Source organism: Octopus sinensis, linkage group LG4, assembly GCF_006345805.1.
Source record: "Octopus sinensis linkage group LG4, ASM634580v1, whole genome shotgun sequence".
Taxonomy (NCBI): Eukaryota; Metazoa; Mollusca; class Cephalopoda; order Octopoda; family Octopodidae; genus Octopus; species Octopus sinensis.
Window position 1 is genome coordinate 51,857,104 of NC_043000.1, and position 20,706 is coordinate 51,877,809.

The window sequence follows — 20,706 nt, forward strand, 5'->3', positions numbered from 1 at the left end:
CAACATTTTTAGTTTACAAACTTTTAAAAGATAATTGGTGAATAGTACGCAGAAGTGGCTGTGTCGTAAGTAGCTTGCTTACGAACCACATGGTTCTGGGTTAAGTCCCACTGCGTGGTACCTTGGGCAAGTGTCTTCTACTCTAGCCTCGGGTCAACCAAAGCTTTGTGAGTGAATTTGGTAGACGGCAACTGAAAGAAGCCCGTCGTATATATATATATATGTATATATATATATATGTATATATATATATATATATATTATATATATATATATATATATATATGTGTGTGTGTGTGTGTCTGTGTGTCTGTGGGAGGTTTGTGTGTCTGTGTTTGTCTCCCCAACATCGCTTGACAACCGATGCTGGTGTGTTTACGTCCCTGTAACTTAGTGGTTCAGCAAAAGAGACTGATAGAAAAAGTACTAGGCTTACAAAGAATAAGTCCTAGGGTCGATTGCTTGTCTAAAGGTGGTGCTCCAGCATGGCTGCAGTCAAATGACTGAAACAAGTAAGAGAGTAAAGAGAAAGAGTAAATAGATGCTCCCTATTGATCATATATTTAAAGATAGAAGCAGATATGGAAACTATTTCGACTTTGCTTTCGGTATGCATTTCTGTTTCTTAACTCACAATAGTGGTTTCCAATTTTGGCACATGGCCAACAATTTTGAGGAAGGGGGCAAATTGATTACATCGACCCCAGTGCTCAACTGGTACTTATTTTATTGATTTCGAAATGATAAAAGGCAAAGTCAGCTGCAGCAGAATTTGGACTCAGAATGTAAAGATGGATGAAATACAGCTAATCATTTTACCCAGTATGCTAATGATTAGATTGAACCCCAGTATGCAGCTGGTGCTTAATTTATACACCCCAAAAGGATGAAAGACAAAGTTGACCTTGGCAGAATTTGAACTCAGAATGTAAAGACAGGAAATGCTGCTAAGCATTTTGCCTGGCATCCTAACGTTTCTGCCAGCTCACCGCCTTCTTGTGCATATATATTAAAGACATATTAAGAATATTTTAAATACTTAAAGTATATGTACATAGGCACAGGAGTTCGTGTGTGGTAAGAAGCTTGCTTCCCAATTACATGGTTTTGGGGTCAGTTCCATTATAGTAGAAGACACTTGCCCCTTGGGCAAGTGTCTTCTACTATAGCCTCGGGCCAACCAAAGCCTTGTGAGTGGATTTGGTAGACAGAAACTGAAAGAACCTTTCGAATATATATATATATATATATATATGTAAGTATGTATGTATGTATGTATGTATGTATGTATTTGTGTGTCTGTGTTTGTCCATTGCTTGACAACCAATGCTGGTGTGTTTATGTCCCTGTAACTTAGCAGTTCAGCAAAGGAGACCAAAAGAATAAGTACTAGGCTTACAAGGAATAAGTCCAGGGGTTGATTTGTTCGACTAAAGGTGGTGCTCCAGCATGGCTGCAGTCAAAATGACTGAAACAAGTAAAAGAGTATATGTTTGCACATATTTATAATATGAATTTATAATATGAATGTAATGTCTTTGTGACTCCTTGTTTTGACATTATGTAATACTTGTAAAAAAAGGTGAGTTGTTACAAGTGATGTCCTTTATTTTCAGTCTTCCGTGAAAACATATCCATCATAAAAAATCTACCTTAACAAGCATGAAAAAGTGGACATTAAAATAATAATGATATATGTGTGTGTGTGTCTATATTAAAACACTGGTGCTAGTGCCATGTAAAAAAAATTCAGTACACTCTGTAAAGTAAAGGGCTTTAGGAAGGGCAATTTGCTGTAAAGAAAAAAACCATGCCAGAGCAGATAATGGATGGAGCCTGGTGTGCCCCCAGTTTTACCAGCTCCTGTCAAACCATCCAATCCATGGAAAATGGAGATTAAAGGATGATTATCATCATTATCATCGAGTGATGATATATAAAAAAACAAGAAGCTGCAAAAATTCTTTTTGTATTCACTTATTCACCATTACACATGTTTCATTTGTTAATAGAAACCACCAAGTTGTACATGCTGGAGAAACATGTAAGAAATTTCCTATTAGAAATTTTTCTGATCAGACAGAGAGTCAAATAATACATTTATTCATTCAGTCATTCATTCATTCTTTCATTTATTCATTCATACATACAAATATATATATATGGTGTGTGTGTGTATATCTATCTATCTATCTCTATCTCTGTGTATGTATTTATGCATGTGTATATATATAATATATATATATATATTCATACATTGTATATATATAGTATGTGTGTGTATATCTATCTATCTGTGTGTATTTATGCATGTATATATATATATATATATTATATATATATATATATATATAAAACTTTAATATAATAACTTTGCATTATGTACCTATATCAACAGTGATGTAGCTTAGATATGTTCAGCATATAGAGTTTTGCAGCCATAGGCAACATTTGTTATGATGTCCTATATTCATCTCAACTGTTATATTCTCCCTGCTTATAAAAATCAAAATCCTTATGTGAATCCTGAATGTACAGATTCAAAAAACATATTCTGCATTATTAAATGCCCTTCATGTATCAGCTTTGGTGTCAGAAAACAACTAGTTGCAATGAAGGAATTGAATAATTTTTACTTATTTTTAGCAAATGCCAATCTATATAAACATGGCATGTCCTACAATATTCATATTTATTTTGATATATTTACACCTCAGTCTGTTTAATTCAATTTGTCTACACAATATAAAGGCTGTAAACATTAGTTTATTGAGTTTGCTCAAAGGCTTATCCTTTGTAATGCATTTCTTGATGTACATTGGAAATATATATATGTATCTATATCTATGTCTTTTATGATTTCAATGGACAAAAGGGATTCAGTTCTCAGTTTTCTTTACTTTCTTTATCTCTTTTTATTTACCTTTTGTTTTTTTCATCCCACTTCTTTTGCATATGCCTTTTCGTTTTTCTTTTGTATTTTCTCATAGACTAGCATTCTGTTTTTCAAATAAAGCAAGTTATGAAGGATCACTTGGAGACACAAGGCATGATATATAAATCTGCAAAACTATTGTTTCCACAGTGTGTAACTACTGACTCATACTTAAATACTGTGTATATCAATGGACATAGAAGTTATTAGAAAGCTCGATGGGATTTGAACTCAATAGATAAAGTATCAGAACAAACACTGCTCAACATTCTATGCAATATTCTGACAGAAATATTTTCAGAGACTCTGTATTAGAATGATGTATCAAGATAGTACATCATTTAGTGAGAAACAGGTATAAAAAGGGGACTCTCCCCAATAGCTGAGTCAGGAAGAGAAAAATAATATGGTTGAGACCACTACTCATCATGGATATAATCACCAATATAACCAAAAGCTTTATGTTTTTATTCAGATCTTGTCTCAAAGTAACAAGCTGGCAGCAAGAACTGTTAGAGCATCAAGTTTGCTTTTCATCCTTCCAGGGGTCATAGAATAAAGTGCCAGTTGAGTACAAGGGTTAACACCATCAATTACCCCCCCCCCCACACACACACACACATTTTTTTTTAAATCACTAGCCTTGCACCTAAATCAGAAACAATTAAGGTCTCATTTGTTAACCATAAATATAACTTTTCCACATCAATGATGTGATCTGAGTTACTCTTGTCTGGGCAGCATCTTTTTCCAGATCTCGCATTAAAACCTAAGCTATCCCCCCGCCCCATTTACTCCACTATCTGTGCTAAGCTGAAAGCCACGAGGAAATAGACAGTGACTCACTGCCAATCTACTAGCAGGAGAATGCTATAGTTCAGAGTTGAAACAAACCATTGATCTTTGGAGCCAGTCTGATAATATCTGCTCTTCTTGGTCAAGGCTACATTCACCAAAAGTGAATAAAAGAGAAGCATCTTTTAGATGTAATCATTCTCAACTTCAGAAACCCTTTGAATTGCCCTCTTAGAGAGCTGTTCCTTTCATAAGGCAGTGAAGTTCAAATAATTAATCATGATTAAGTTAACCACCATTAGGTAAGAATTTCTAAGTAAAAATATAGCCAAGTACGGGAATACAATTTTTGGACTCTGTCTATGACACTCAACATTGAAAGTTTTCATTTACTTGGAAAAATGATTTTAGTGAAGTATTGCCATTTTCTTTCTCTGGAATTTACAGAGAACTAGTATTTCATAAGTTCTATATGAAATTATGATATACCAAGTAAAAAGGAGCCAAAAGGAAAAATATCAAAAAAAATAAAAGCCACACAAAATAAAAGAAACCTTTTCATTTATGGCATGACATTCATCATACTTATATTCTTGGTTGCCTTTTATCTACACAGCACCAAGCAGGCAAGCCATTAATCAATTTGCTGGTCATACATTCACACACACACACACACACACACACACACACAATTTCTCTCCCTCTCTCTCATTTGTGTCTGCACATGTGTGTATGTGTGTGTGTGTGTATAACCAATAAATTGATTAATTGCTTGAATGCCCAATACCTATATGTGGAATCTGACTTTGCATCAATAATTCATATGATGACCTTTCTAATAATATTGGAAGGTTTGCCAGCGAAATGTTTGTCAGATTTATGAACAAACTTTCCGTCTCTAACTATTGGGGTTTTGATCACAGTATTATAAACACATCAATATTACAGTATAACAGTAGTAACATTTTAAGGGAACAATGAAAATGTACTTTGAAGTTTCATTAAGTTGTATTTCTTTGTTTCATTTGATTTTCGTCTTCTGTCTTTATACTTCGATGGTTTTTATTATTCATTAATTCTGATTCAGGAGGTCAATTCCCATCAACTGTAATTTAGCTAAAGACCAAAAAAAAAAAAAAGAAAAGAAAAAGGAAAAAAAAACCCTGAAGCCTTTATTATTGGCAGTCATTCACTAGATAAATAAAATGTTCTATATATTTCAAATGATCTAATATGAACAGAGATTTTATTTACACTGCTGAGTTTCGTTATTATTCTTAATCAATCAATTCTGACCTTGATGAGATATCTATTAAGCTTCCTGAATATTCATGTCTTTATATATGCTACATCAGGAAAAAAAAGAAAAAACAAAACAAAACACAAACAACAAATCTATAATACCAATAACTCTAGTCTTGTTTTTTTTTATTTGTTTTTGTTCTCTTTTTTTTTTTTTTTTTTTTTTCTCTTTTGTTTTCAAATAATCTGAATGTTAGTTGTTAAAAATAAATATATCGTAGTGATTTCGGTGGAGGAACATAGCTGTCAGAGGATTTTGAATAAAAACGCAATTTGAAGTCTGTAATAATTTTTAGTCTCAAACTGGATATCCATTTCATATTAAGTATTCACCACCTTTTGTAATCATTCTAACCTTTCTGAATTCACTCCTTATGTTAGATTAATTTTCTTTATAATAATAATAATAATAATAATAATAGTTATAATAATTATATATATATATGTGTATATGTATATATTATCAGTGATCTACAGCCTTCATAATCATAAATTTCTGCAGTTCTTAAAATAGTTACTTTGTGTAAAAGAAAACAGTTTTAAAAATAGCTATAATTAATCACTTAACTTTCATTAGTTGGAGCTTGTGGCTTTTGCAATAAATAATAAAACGTAGAGTAAATCGTGTTGTTAATGAGTAAGAGTTGCTGACACCATTTATAATAGTTATGGCATGACCTTTGCAATTATCAATTTATCTATTTGCGAGTTAAAACAGATAAGAAGACTGAAACTGTGTAAAATAAGAAAACAAAGTATTGGACACAAACATTTCTAAAAAGATTTTCTATATTTTCTTGTAGAAAAATTTGCATATTGAATTGTCTTGGCAATAAATAGTCAATGTATGCCAATGATGATGTTTCCAGTTTTAAATGATTATACAGCATGTTCAAAAATTAGTTTGTTAATTGCTTTCATTTGAATAATTCAGTAAAATAGATATGGTTGAGAAAAAAAAAAAATTCTCAACTTTTCTATTTAAGCAAGATTAGAAGTGACTGGTGATTAATTACATGTGTTGAAATCTTTAATATTCCATAGATTTCATGGAAAATCATTGGGTAATAGCATTTATATAAACATTTATATAAGCAGAGCTGATACCACTTGACCTCTGGTTGTAACAGAGAATTGATGTAGATTAATTAGCTTGTCATGAAACAAGTCAAGAATTCTAACTTAAATAGTTGTCAAGGTTGTTTTAATCTTTGAAACAAGTTGAAGAACTAGACTGTTAACTTTGAGTACTAAGTTTATGCAAAACATCACAAGAACAATATTTCAGTGATTCTAGTAAAGAAAGCTTGTTCTTCTTCAAAGTGTCACATTAGGGTTAGATATTTGCCTTATTCTCTAAGATAGGGCTCCCAACCATTGGGCTGTACAAGGTTGCACAGGAAGAATAAATTTTAAAACTTCATTACCCCATGCATGTAAGCAAAAGCAGAGCCTTGTAATCACTCATCTTAGTTTGTTTGTCTGTGTGTTTGCAAAATTACTGGATAATAGCTGAACAGATTTTCACCACATTTGGAAGAAATACTCATTGCATGAGCAGCTCGAAATTATGAAAATTTGGTTTGATTATCTTCAAATATACATAGATATACGACTTTGTGTGTGTGTGTGTGCACAGTGATAGATTCAAGGGTTTCGTTTATTTATGAGTTAATTTCTTAATTTCACTGGAGTATAAATACCTATAATGATTAAAAAATAATCGAACTTACAAATTTCCCAATCAGCAAGTGGTCATATTATTCATATCCTACAACAAACTACAGCATGTTTGATTCACCTGCCATCATTGAAAGACGTTGAAAACACTTCTCAAATTCTCTGCAATAATCCTCTTTTAGTAAAACACTTACAAAGCTTAATTCAGTTCAATTAAAAAGCATGGATAAGCCACACATTGTAAGCCACACTAATTTGTGAAAACATTTTATCTACACACAGGGTATACATCACCCCTCTCATGCCTTTTTTTCATTTCCATTTTATTGACTCATGCAGTCTGTGAGGTGTTTTTGCATTATATATATAATATATATGTGATGGAATGGCTGTGTGGTAAGTAGCTTGCTACTAACCACATGGTTCCAGGTTCAGTCCCATTGCATGGCACCTTCGGCAAGTGTCTTCTACTATAGCCTTGGGCCAGCCAGAGCCTTGAGAGTGGATTTGGTAGACAGAAACTGAAAGAAGCCTATCATATATATGTATGTATATAAATATATATATATATATATATGCACACTGCAAGAAATAACATTATTCACACAGAAGTTTTAGCTAGAGTGTGTGTATGTGTTTGTGTGCATGTGTGTGTGAAAGGAAATTATTTTATGACATTCTTTCATTTGAAGAACCAAAGTTGTCAACTTGACATTTATGGGATCATATGATTGTTCGTTAATTTCCATAAAAATTTTAAATTTCCTTATGCTTTAAAGAGAGCAAAAATTGAAAGAGGATAAAATGAAAAGGTGACATTTGCTTTGAAGTGAGAGGAGAGCATAAAAGAGAGGAGAAATTGAAAGATGTACATATATATGAAATGGACATGTGTCTCTGTATGTGTCAGAGAGAGAGAGAGAGTGATTGAGTGAGTGAGCATATTCACTCACTCACTCTCACTCTCTCTCATACACACACATGCACATGTTCATACAAAAAAATGAATGCATATGTATTGATGTATGTATGTATGTATGTATACATGACAATACATACAGTCACTCTCTTTCTCCCTTCCTCTCTTTCTCTCTTTTTCTTTTCCTCTCACCCTCTTCCTCTCTCTCTCTCTCTCTCTCTCTCTCACACACACACATCCATTTCATATACACATACATCTTTCACTTTCTTCACGCTGCAATTGTTTTCGTTCCAGCACACGATCTCAGATCAGGTCACTTGCTATGCGAGTACATCGCCTTAAAAAAAATCTATTCCTTGTTACTAAGTTTAGGCTTTTAATCTTAAGCAGAGAATTATTGTTTAATTTTTTTCTTCTAACCTGTATTGCATCAACTGTACTTATATATTATAATTTTGGAAATATTCAATAATGTTGTTGTTATATTGGTTATAAAGTGATGAAAATTCCTTTTTTATGGGAATAAATAATCATTGATAAAATTTCTATGAAATTCAATGCAATATTTTCTATTTTACACCAGTTCACCATAAAATAGCATCTATTTAAATAATACTAATATTCTTTTACTGCCAATTGCAGACAGAATTCACATACATTAATTATTCTGTCATGAGACTAGTCGAGAATTCTAATTTAAATAGTTGTCAAATCTGTTGTAATCTTCAGCATGAGTTGAGAAGTAGAATATAAGTTACATCCTCATTCTCTCCTTCCTCATCACTGTTTTAATCAGGGCTGTGGAGCCGAAAACAAAAACTTTGACTCTGACTCCTCTACTATTGGTACCTCAAACTCCTCTATGTAATTAAGTGATTGTGGTCTATTTTACTGACTCCAACTCCAGCTGCCACATAATTGTTTTCGACTCTGACTCCATGGCTTCAACTCCGACTCCACAGCCCTGGTTTTAATGTTCACTTTTCTATGCCTGCATGGGTCAAATGGAATTTATTGAGGCAGATTTTCTGACACTTCTTGTTGCCAACTCTTATGTGGTTGGTAAACAAGCTACTTACCACACAGCCACTCCTGCACCTATGAACTAAGCCATGAACTTTAAGCAATAGAGTATTAGAACAAACACCACTACCATATCAAACACATTGAATATAAATGTAGATACGTATGTGCACGCACGCACACACACACACATGCACACACACATATATATATATACTTATATGTTTGTGTGTTTAAGTTCAGTTTATGTTTGATGTCATTACTTGCTTGTTCAAATGACACTTCAGTGCAGTGTATTACAATATATATCAAATTATTATCAGAATGAGCATATGAACCTAAAACTTGAGTATTGACATGAGGCTTTGGCAGAAAAATTGTACTCTATATTATGTACTGAGTATACTCTTTTCTGTTATTTCAAAGCAAGTTTAAGAATAACATGAAATATTATAGTATATTCAAATTTTTTGTAAAATATATATTGACTGAGACCTTAATTTTTGCTTTAAAGTTCAGCCCCTTAAAGTTTAAGAAAGCTGTTTTGCAAAGTTTAAAGTTCCAGCCAACTTGAATTTTACAGTATATATTAATTTCAAATTTTGGTATAAGGATAGTAATATTGTGAGAGGTTCAACTGGTACTTATTTTGTCAATCCTGAAGGGATGAAAGTTAAAGTTGACCATGCCGGAATTTGAACTCAGAATGTAAACATGGATGAAATTCTGTTAAGCATTTTGCCCATCATGCTACCTTGATATATATATCAAGTCTTTTACATTTCGAGCCTACGCTCTTCCACAGAAAGAAACAAGGAGAGAAACAAAAAGAGAAAAAAAATTTCTGTAGTGGCTACCAAAGCATTTTGTCTAGCATGCTACCTTAATTTCTCTCCTTGTTTCTTTCTGTGGAAGAGCGTAGGCTCGAAATGTAAAAGACTTTTTCAATTCCTGAGTGTTATACTAATACATCTGTTTGTTTTCTACACCACCTGTCTTCGGTTTTTGATTTTTTCGTGAATTCTCCCTATATATATATATATATATATATATATATATATAAATTAGGAAGAATAAATTAACAGGCAAAATATGTGGTATAACTTTAAAGTGTGGAATTTTTAATTCAGACGTAATTGTAGTTTTGTTACTATAGAACTGTTGGAGTAAAGGCTCTGATGTAAATAAGGGAGTTGTGCATAGAGTTATGAATGCATGAGAGTAGATAGAGACTAACTGGTATAGAGATGACATACATAACTTAAAAGTTAAAGGGGAGGAGTGATTCAATAGTTAGGTATGAGGAGGACAATCTGTATAATAGCAAAAAAACAACACCAGTAGTGGCAATGTCCTGTGTGGGCTAGAATTATCTGGTAGCCGAAGTGGGTAGAGTAGTTTTTGAGGGTTGCAAACAAAATTATTAAGAAAGTCTTCTGACAATTGTAGTTTAGCATAGTGATTCAAGCATGGTGTGTGGTGGGGAAGGAATTATATATATATATATAGGGAGAGTTTACGAAAAAACAAAAGACGAAGACAGGGTGTACAAAACAAACAGATGTATTAGTATAACGCTCAGGAATAGAAAAAGTCTTTTATGTTTTGAGCCTACGCTCTTCTACAGAAAGAGACACAGAAAGAAACAAGGAGAGAAAAAAATGTGTGTAGTGGCTAACAATCAATCATGGCGACTGGCAAATTATATATGTATGTGTGTGGGTGTCTTAGTTGTGGGGATCTTTATGATTCAGGCAGTTGGAATGTGGAATATAATTTCTCACAGATCAATGTATGTATCAATTATGCAATGATGTCTGATAAAGTGATCTGTTTATTTTGTTGTCTTATGTAAAACATTAGTAAGCAAATAAATAACCATTCTATGGAAACATACATATCATAACTGAATAATTGATTCCATTCATATTCACTTATTATTATTATTCATTTATTTTATATATGATTATGAGTTGGTTGACCAAAAGGTTTTATGTGTTTTTCTTTTGTTGTTCAGTAGACACAGTGAGTCTGAGATAATGAAATGATTGTTTAGTGTGTTTATGTGGTATTGAATTCTTTTTAATTGAATGTTAACTTGATCACTTAATTGGTTGATTGGTCTGGTCATGTAGTTGAGATCAATAATCTTTTTTGTTTTAGTTATTAGGAAGCAGTTCCATTTAAGAGTAACTCACATGGTTAATAATGTTGGTGATGATGTCCACTGTTTTTGCCAGGCATCAACTGTTGGTGCTACTTCCATATTGATCGTAGGATTGGGTGTGTGACATGTTTTAACATATGAAAGGCAGTATACCTGGCTATATTTTTAATGGTATCCATTTTTAAACATCAGTAATCCAAGCAGGATTGGGTCTGCTTTGAAGTCAGTTAACAAAAAGTTTAGTAAATGGTTATAAGTTGCAGTGAGTTCAGGTCTTTTCTTTAGGATTGAATTGAAATGGCTGATAATATGTGGTTTTTCTGCAAAGCACTAGCTGCAAACCTTGAATCTTTTTCTGTGTGCTAATGCTCTATCTATCAATGTGATTTATATTTATCCCTACATCCTTCAATTACCCCCCACACACACACACACACACATGCAAACATGTACACACATTTTAATACTCAGTGTTAAAAAAGTTAGACTGCCACATGAGTAATAAATTGAACTCTTGTCAGTAGGAAAATGATTCTAAAAGTGCTTCCAAATATGAGAGAATGTTCTAGTTTATTAATTTATTTCAGTTTCATTTTGATGCTGTAACTTGAACTTCTACTGAACAGCATTTGTAGGGGGTTATTATAATCATTTACTGGCTTGTTTTTTTATTGCTTAAGAGAATACTACAAGTATGGTATTTAAGAAGGTAACCAACTTCTTATAAAGCTAAATCCAATTCCCATGAACCTACATAGAAAGCATCCATCCATCCATCTATATATATATATATATATATATAGAGAGAGAGAGAGAGAGTTAATCCAAACATGAAAGCACAAAGAGAAAACACAACAATGCAAGGACGTGGAACAAGTATAGTGTTATTGGACGCTCAAGAAAGGAAAGAAAGAAGGAGGATTTAACGTTTTGAGTGGAGCTCTTCGTCAGAAACATAGAAAAAGGAAAGATCCAAGGAAGGGAAGATGGAGAAAAATAAAATCGCCAGTGATACACATGCAGTCAAATATATATATTTATATATATGATGAAGTTTTTATAACATAATTGAAGGGGGAAATCTTAGAAATAATACTATTGAATGTCATTCAAAAATTCTTTCTAATAACTCCAATTCCGTTTTGGCTTTCAATATGTCACATGCACATGCATATATGCACACACACACACACACATTACATGGTAATTTTGCATTTAAAACCTATTTAGTTTCGAGATTGCTTTCAGATCCTAATCTTTCTTTTGTTTCTCACCAGCAATGCTTTTGAGAATCATGGACTTCAGTAAATACCTCATTTTATTGAATTAAGATTTTAAACTAAAAGCAAAAGCGGGGAAAAAAAAAAAAATATATATATATATATGACTAAAGTATTGTAATCAATTAAATTACCAATTTTCTTGTTTATAACAAGAGTTTATTTATCTTTACATTCTAAATTTAGATTTATTTCAAAGTGTCTAAGAATCTGATTTGTGTGCTCTTTCGATCAATTAAGCCTAATTTTTTTTTCTTTTTTTTTTTGCTGTATTTTCTGTGTAAAACCAAATCTTTTGTTGCTTGTTGGTTAGATTGATTTATATTCAATGTTTGCACTTGCCATTAATAGGAAGATCAATAAGTTATTGGGAAAACAACAACAACAACAGCAAGGAGTTCTGTCTTTTCCACAACTAACACATTCTCTTATTTGGCCTCAAGTAAATAAGCTTAGCAAAATAGGCAAATAGTAATTATCTTTTGTAAGAGTCATAACTTGCTAATCTTCTTTTCTGGAACATAAGAAGTTTGCTATATGCCCCTGCCCGTACATACTAATAGAAAGAAAAATTACATTATATCCAAACATAGTTTCAATTTATGATTCCTATTGTATCAGTGCAATCTAGCCAATAGGTTACTACAAATGATGGCATGTTACTGCTAATGTTTCATAAGATCTCTGAAATGAAAGAAGAGGCATGTTTAGGCAGGTTAACATGAGAGGGATTATTTCACAATAGACCTAATCTATCATCGTTTCTCTGTTTCTTCAAATTGCATTATGATTATCAATTACATTTTAAATTTTAGAGATTTTTATATTTTGGTCTGAACACAGCAGACACATTTAATAGGTTATTAGACAATGCTCACCAGTTTTCACAGATTCTAGATTTTACTCCATTAGATTATCTGTCAGATATATGGTGTGGAGGTCATATACTGTTACTAATACATTGATGTGTCTGCAATCAGGAGATTCAACTTTCAATAGTTGATTTCATCTAACTATAAGTGGATAATGCAGTGTAGTATATACAGCCATAACAGCATTGTGAAGTTGACAAATGTTTTAGTTGCTCTCATTGTTAGCCTTGATCAAAGCAACAGGATATTACTCTGGTGTATTCCTTCCTTGAATTATTATTGCCATTTAATCAGAGCTTATGTACTATAGCTACTATATATTAATTGTATGCTGATCCAGCAGACCAAGGGTCAAAGGCATTCTAAGCAGTTGCTAGTCTGTCTTTTTTCAAGCTTTGTTTATCCAGAACTGTATTATCAAATGTGTTATTAGCTTGAGGTTGTGCTTAAAAGGAAGATTTAGTTGTCAATTACAGAAGTTCAAGTGACTTCACAGAGGTCACCACAATGGTTCACTTAAATCATCGCATGCAGGGATGTTTCTAATACTCTATAGTCTCCAGAACTAATCATAGTCACCTTTGTATTTTGCAAAGATATCATAATATGCCATTATAATCACTAATCGATACATATAGCACAGTGTTCAATTCTTGTGTGAAAAGATTCAAAATTCAGTATCAAGCATATTTCCATATAAATCTACAAGTGTCCAAGCATCAATGGTGTTTTGTATATTTAACATGGAAGGGCAGCAATTTAACAAAGAAAGTAATTTACCCAAGGTAACTGTGTGATGTGTTTCGAAATAAACACAAGAAACATAAGTCACTCCCTTCTCTGCTACCTTTTTTTTTATACATCAAGTGAACTATAAACTCCTTAGAAGCCTGTCTAACATTTACTAGAATAAAACAAAAGATATAAAGCTATTATATTTATTTAACTGCAATTTAGCTCTATGGTAGGAATGAATTAGTACTGATCAAAATGCTTTGTGGCGTTTAATCACCTTTCCCTTACATTCTGTGTTTGAATGCCACCTAAGTCAGTTTTGTCTTTCATCCATCTGGATTCAATCATATAATACCCAATCAAGTTCTAGTATTGTTCTCATTGATCGTTTCTTCCTCTCCAAATTTATGACCTTTTTCCCATATTAGATACCATAAATGTAATAGAAACTAGGCGCAGGAGTGGCTGTGTGGTAAGTAGCTTGCTAACCGACCACATGGTTCCGGGTTCAGTCCCACTGCGTGGCATCTTGGGCAAGTGTCTTCTGCTATAGCCCCAGGTCGACCAATGCCTTGTGAGTGGATTTGGTAGATGGAAACTGAAAAAAGCCTGTCGTATATATGTATATATATGTATGTGTGTATATGTGCTTGTGTGTCTGTGTTTGTCCCCCTAGCATTGCTTGACAACCGATGCTGGTGTGTTTACGTCCCCGTTACTTAGCGGTACGGCAAAAGAGACCGATAGAATAAGTACTGGGCTTAGAAAAGAATAAGTGCCGGGGTCAAGTTGCTCGATTAAAGGTGGTGCTCCAGCATGGCCGCAGTCAAATGACTGAAACAAGTAAAAGAGTAAAGAGAGTGTTTTCTTAGAAATGGTATAGCAGCGGATTAAAAGGTTTTCTTGACACTGTCAACTTGGCTCTTTAGTATAAGTCTTGTCTTTGCCTTTTATCTTCCCTTACAAATTTGCTTTATGAGTGACATTTTGAACTATGAAAATTAAATGTAATTTCAACAGGTTTTACTTATTTATTCTTTTTTTTACTGATATAAATATAAAGATAGTTCAAGAAAGAGTTTACGCATTATAATAACATTACAATTCTGAGTAGCACACATTATATTTTTGTTCCACAGAGAATCAGATATGAAGAATTGCATGCTGCTCTAAATTTATGATTTGTAGTTTCACTTCATTGTCTTCCTACAACATATTACTTCATCCCAAATTAAATTAACTCAGTTAATATTTCATTTTAATTGTTCAGGGAAATGGGTGCTAGAGAGATATTTGTTATTGAGTGAAAAGATTCTGAATGTTATTTTGAGTTCACTACCTTGGGGAACAATAAGAAATGGCAAGGAATATTTTTTTAGAATAAATGCATAATAGAGCAGGGACCTTGGTGAATTTGAGACTATTTTCCTATAAAAAGTGGAAAGAAGGTGAGTGAAAGAAAGAAGAAACAGAAACTTGAATGTGACTGTGTGAAGACACATGTATGTATAGAGATATGCAAATACAGACCTGTGCACACACACATACTCCAGCAACTATGAACAAACAATTAATTACTTTATCACTCAATAAAAGAAACCTTAACATCTTTGCTTGACCTGCTAAAAATAGTAGCTATATCTCTTTTCAAATCACAGGCAACTCACTTCTGAAAGGAAAGGCATAGGACTGCGCTGGCAGAAATGTTAACACGCCGGGCGAAATGCTTAGCGGTATTTTGTCTGCCACTACGTTCTGAGTTCAAATTCTGCCGAGGTCAACTTTGCCTTTCATCCTTTTGGGGTCAATTAAATAAGTACCAGTTATGCACTGGTGTCGATACAATCGGCTTACTCCATTTGTCTGACCTTGTTTGTCCTCTCTGTGTTTAGCCCCCTGTGGTTAATAAAGAAATAAGTTTAGTCCTAGATACATTATGTCTGAATAAAAGATAGGACAATCATGGCTAGAATGTTCTTTGATCAGAGATACACTGAGGGCTGACCTGGGATTAAACAGCAATAAGCACCTGTGTACATGCACACCCACACATTAAAACAAATGTACAATTAATCACTTTGTAATTTCAGTAATTTATCATCGCAGTCATTTGCTGTTTTTATTCAAATATGAAATAATTGAGCTGTATTTAATAATAAGACAAAACTATTTATTATTACAAAACATTTGAAGTATTGTATTATGCTATTAATGCAGTAAATATTCAATTTAAAACCATCATACAGATGCATAGTTAGCAAAGCAATTTGAATTGATTTTTAAAGAAGCAAATATCAACAACAACAGCAACAACAAATTGATAAAAGTATTTCTGTGCACCTTTTAAAATTTTCATTGAAAATAATTTTCACAATACAAAACGTTGAATATATTAGTTTCAGGATATTTATGTGTGTGTGTGTGTGAGTGTGTGTGTAGATGTGTGTGTGAGTGTGTGTGTAGATGCATGTATGTATGAAACAAATATTTTTAAGAAGAAAAAAAAAATCAATATGAAAATACAGTCATGGTGTTTCTGTAGAAAATTGTATGAAATTTTTATTAGTGATTCAGTCATGCCCACCAACCCTGTCACTAGTTCCAGAACAACTGGCACTTTGGTAAACGTTAAAGTTTGGTACATACTATTGATACCTATTATGTTTTATATGCTATATCCTTTACAACTATTTTCTCAGCATCTAACACTGCAAGATTTAAAAAAAAAAAATTTAGTGTATACTTTTTATAGCAAATAAATTTCCTTCTATTCCCTTTGAGGTATGAAATTGTATAGAATATAAGCTACTATAGATATTTTGTTTAGGAAATGATGTGCAGGTGTTCAATTTTGCAAAGTGTTATATGTACATATATTGTTGCATCTTTATATAAATATGTGTATATCCTTATATATATATATGTGTGTGTGTGTGTGTGTGTATATATATATATATATATATATATATACATAGACACATACATGTGTGTTCACACATATGAGATATGGATTTGCTATCATATCTTTTTTTTTTTATATTTCAGTTGCCAGGCAGCAGATTCAGTTACCATAACAATATATATAAATGGTGAGCCTACAGATTTAGATACAAAATGTGGAAGAGAATTGCCACCAATGTACATGTCCAATGAACACAGAATGACAGTTGTGTTTAGAAGTCTAACATATTCACACACAGTCACGGGGTTCCAGGCAGATTATGCATTTGTCAGAAGTAAGTATCATATACTGAAACAGTTTTGATTTTTGAGAACTTCTATGTTATAATGTTTATAATGGAATTAATTACCTCCTGAGGAATCTGAAGTTATATTTTTATTTGAAAATTTAAAAGCATATACCAGTTAATACATTCAACAAAAATGTGGCTGACATATATTTGTTAATAGTAGTATTAGTACAGTTCTATATTTAAGAGATGAGGAATTATGTGCATTATTTACATTTGACGGATATTTGCCCTCATCTTGTTTGTTGTTAACACAATATACCCTCCAACCTTCATCAGGTCTCTTCAGGAAATTTCGAACATGGGTTCTCATTCCTAAGGTATTTTTCGATGTTATTATTATTATTATTATTCAGGTCACTGCTGGGAATCAAACTCGGAATCCTGGGATTAGTAGCCTGTGCTCTTAACCTCTACGGGCATATGGCGTAGTGGTTAAGAGCACAGGCTACTAATTCTAAGATTCCAAGTTCGATACCAAGTAGTGACCTGAATAATAATAATAATAACAATAATAATAATAATAATATCAAAAAATACCATAGGAATGAGAACCCATGTTTGAAATTTCCCCAAGACACCTGGAGGTTATATCAGCCGAAACGTGTTAACAATGAACAAGATGATGAATATCTGTCAAATGTAAATAATGTAAGTAGTGTTAGTGTTATTTATTTCTCCTTTCATTCTGTTATGTGTTTAGTGGATCCTTCTGTTATGTGTTTAATGGTTCCTTGCTCATATTTAGTGAATATGGAACTCCCCTCCCACCACAAATCTCAGCTCTGTTAAAAATAATTCAGTCAAAGTTTGTGTTCATTATAAAATACAGATGTAGAGTTCCATATTTTTTTACTTAATAATTTGCATTACATTATACCACTGATCCTCTTCAGGTACTCAAAGATGACCAATGGTTGAAATGATTTTACTGCAATGTATTATGTATACATGTGTGTGTGTGTGTGTGTGTGTGTGTGTGTGCATATGTAACATCAATATGTTTATATTACTTCAATGACTGAAAGCATCTCGAAAGAAGCAGCTATGGAGATATGAAACTGTTGAACCAAATTATAAGCATAAAAGAGGTTTATTTCATAATTAATTTTAAATGCAATCAAATTAGACAGAATGTACTGTGCCTGGACGATGTACCATCAATTCCTTTCCCTAGTGAGCCAGTTATCAAAGGAATTTTTAGCTGAGATCAAACTGTTATATCTAACGTTTGTTGGCTTGGAAAAGCTTTCACAAGGTTTTCTGTCCTGTAGTGCAGTGATTACCAAGAAAACTGGGTGTAGATAAATGTCTTTTGAGAGATGTGCAAGTCAAACAAAGAGGCATTGTTAGCAATACAAGAGTTAGTATTGAAGAATTTAGAATGCATCTGGGTGTCCACCAGGATTCAACTCTCAGCTTCCTCCTCCTCTTTGTTATAGTTATCCAAGCCATAACAGGTGAGATTACAATACAGCTTTCTGTGGACACTCTTGTACAGTGGTGATTTTAATTCTCATAGCTGAATCCATTACAGAATTCGAGAAGAAATTTCAAGCATGGAAACAAAGGCATGTGTTGAGGTGTTTTTAATTAAATCCAGCAATAGCAAAACTTTTAGAAGGAAAGAAGACAGAATCTTACTACCATTAGGACAATGGCCATAATGTGCAAAATAAGAACAAATTATGCAAAGTATGAGAGCACAAAAGACGTTAACCCCACAGTCAGGTTGACAGAGAGGAAGGTGTTTCTTGTGCAGATGCACAGTATTTAGTTTATCAAAGCACTCATGAAATAATTTCAAATTTTCAGGTTTCCTAGAAATAATTGATAGCTTCTGATAGCTAGGTGATCTGATAAGTAGTAAAAGAGAGGCTACCAAATACATGGTAACTAGAATAAGAACAAGGTGTAAAATTCAGAGCTATTATTTCTGCTGGAAACTTGAGGATTTTTCTCCTTTAGCAAAGGGCAGATTATATGATTCTTGTATACAAAGCATAATGTTACACAGTAATGAAATATGAGTAATGTTGGCACAGGATGCATGACTGCTAGAAACAAAAGTAAGCTAAATGTGTAATGTTAATATGCATGAATGTCAACACACAAATGATGAGAGAAAATTGGATCTATGAGGAATCACATACAACATGGAAGATTGAGAGCTAGTGATTCAGACATGATACATACTGAAGATGGAAATTGAATTGCAAAGTGCTAAGCAATACAAGCAAAAGGAACTTGTCAAAATATATGGGCAAGGAAGACATACGAAAAAGCTGATCTCAATAAGTTGAATTTCACAAAAGAGATGACAAATAGCAATACACTGTCACATGCAAGCATTGAAAAGCAGTTGTATAGGTAAAAAATGGTCATGATGAAGATAATGCTGCTGTGTAAATCAGGGAGCATTTATGTTTAAGAATAAAAGAAAGTACTCCATGCATAAAGAGAGTGAATATATTTTATTAATTACTTAGTTTAAAAATGCATCAATATTTGATTAGGTGTATAGCATCTTGTTTTGTTCAAAATTAGACAAAGTTTTCATGTCTTCAGTATGATATACACACACACACAAACAAACACACATACACACACACAAACAAACACATAAAGAAATATCCATTAAATAAAATAGTAAACTCTCAGTTGTTGGATTATCAGTTCATTTCATCCTATAGTCGATTTATTGTGTCTTGGGGCGATATATTTATTTCCATTTGCCTCAGTTTATCTGGAAATATAATAGACATCGAGTCATCTCTTAAAGTTAGCTTTACAACATTCTAATGTATGCTATAAAAAGCAACTTTGTTAGACTTCATTTTATTAGAGTTATAAGTTTGTAGTCTGCATTTGAAACTGATATGTTAGATAAAGTTATTAATTTAGAATAGAAAGAGTAGAGCAGCTTGCATGAAATAATATCAAATGTTTTATCTGTCATATCTCATTAGATCTTTTTTTTCCTGTCCTTTCATGTGCAGTGTAGAGATTTTCCTGTAAGATTGGAATCAGTAGCATATTGAACAAACAATATGCTGCAGTGATATGCTTTCTGTTCAAATCCCATAGAAGTTGACTTTGGTCCTTATTCTTCCAGGGTTTATATATATAAAAGTTAATCAACTTTGCTCTTTTCAGTTTGTAACTTTGCGTTATATGAATATCATTCATCTGAAGTAGAATTTTAAGGTTTTATTAAGTATACTAGGAAATAAAGGATTTCATCTGTCTTTCATGGTTTCATGGTATCTTAACTGTCAGAAATCATACTAACTCCTTGTGATCAAGGAATAAAAATAATACATTGAAGCTTATATTGCTGTAGATTATATACTCCAGTAACTTCAACTTATTGTACAGAGAAAAGAGCCTAAATATTAGAGATATTTTGGAAGTTCGTTGTGTTTGAGTGTTGTAGAATGATTTGTTAATGCTTAGAAATTGATGTGACATCAGAAATAAAATGGTAAAGAAAAAGTTAAGTATTGCTACCACTGCAGGAATCAAAGGGTTTTTCCCACTTTGTGCAGGCTGTGTGAAGTTTGTGTTGGAAGAGTAATGATGCATGGTTGTGAAACATGTATATTAAATTTGGGAAAATGTGCATAGATTGAAGGAAAATGAGTATCATTAGGGATATGTAATGTTAATTTATATGCAATATAGGACTAAGGAAACCACTGCATATTATAGGGTTGAGAAAATATGTGTATGAGATTCAACTAC

At 32.7% G+C, this 20,706-nt stretch overlaps 1 protein-coding gene across 12 annotated transcripts in view; it reads left to right on the forward strand.

Moving 5' to 3' along the window:
* The window catches only part of LOC115210389 (bone morphogenetic protein 1), a 2,987,986-nt gene that overhangs the window by 2,943,474 nt on the left and 23,806 nt on the right, over positions 1 to 20,706 (forward strand). For all 12 annotated transcript variants that reach the window (XM_029778966.2, XM_029778967.2, XM_029778971.2 and 9 more), the window contains one exon: positions 16,757 to 16,947. In XM_029778966.2, coding sequence (XP_029634826.1) covers positions 16,757 to 16,947 — 191 coding nt within the window. The remainder of the gene's footprint in view (positions 1 to 16,756; positions 16,948 to 20,706) is intronic.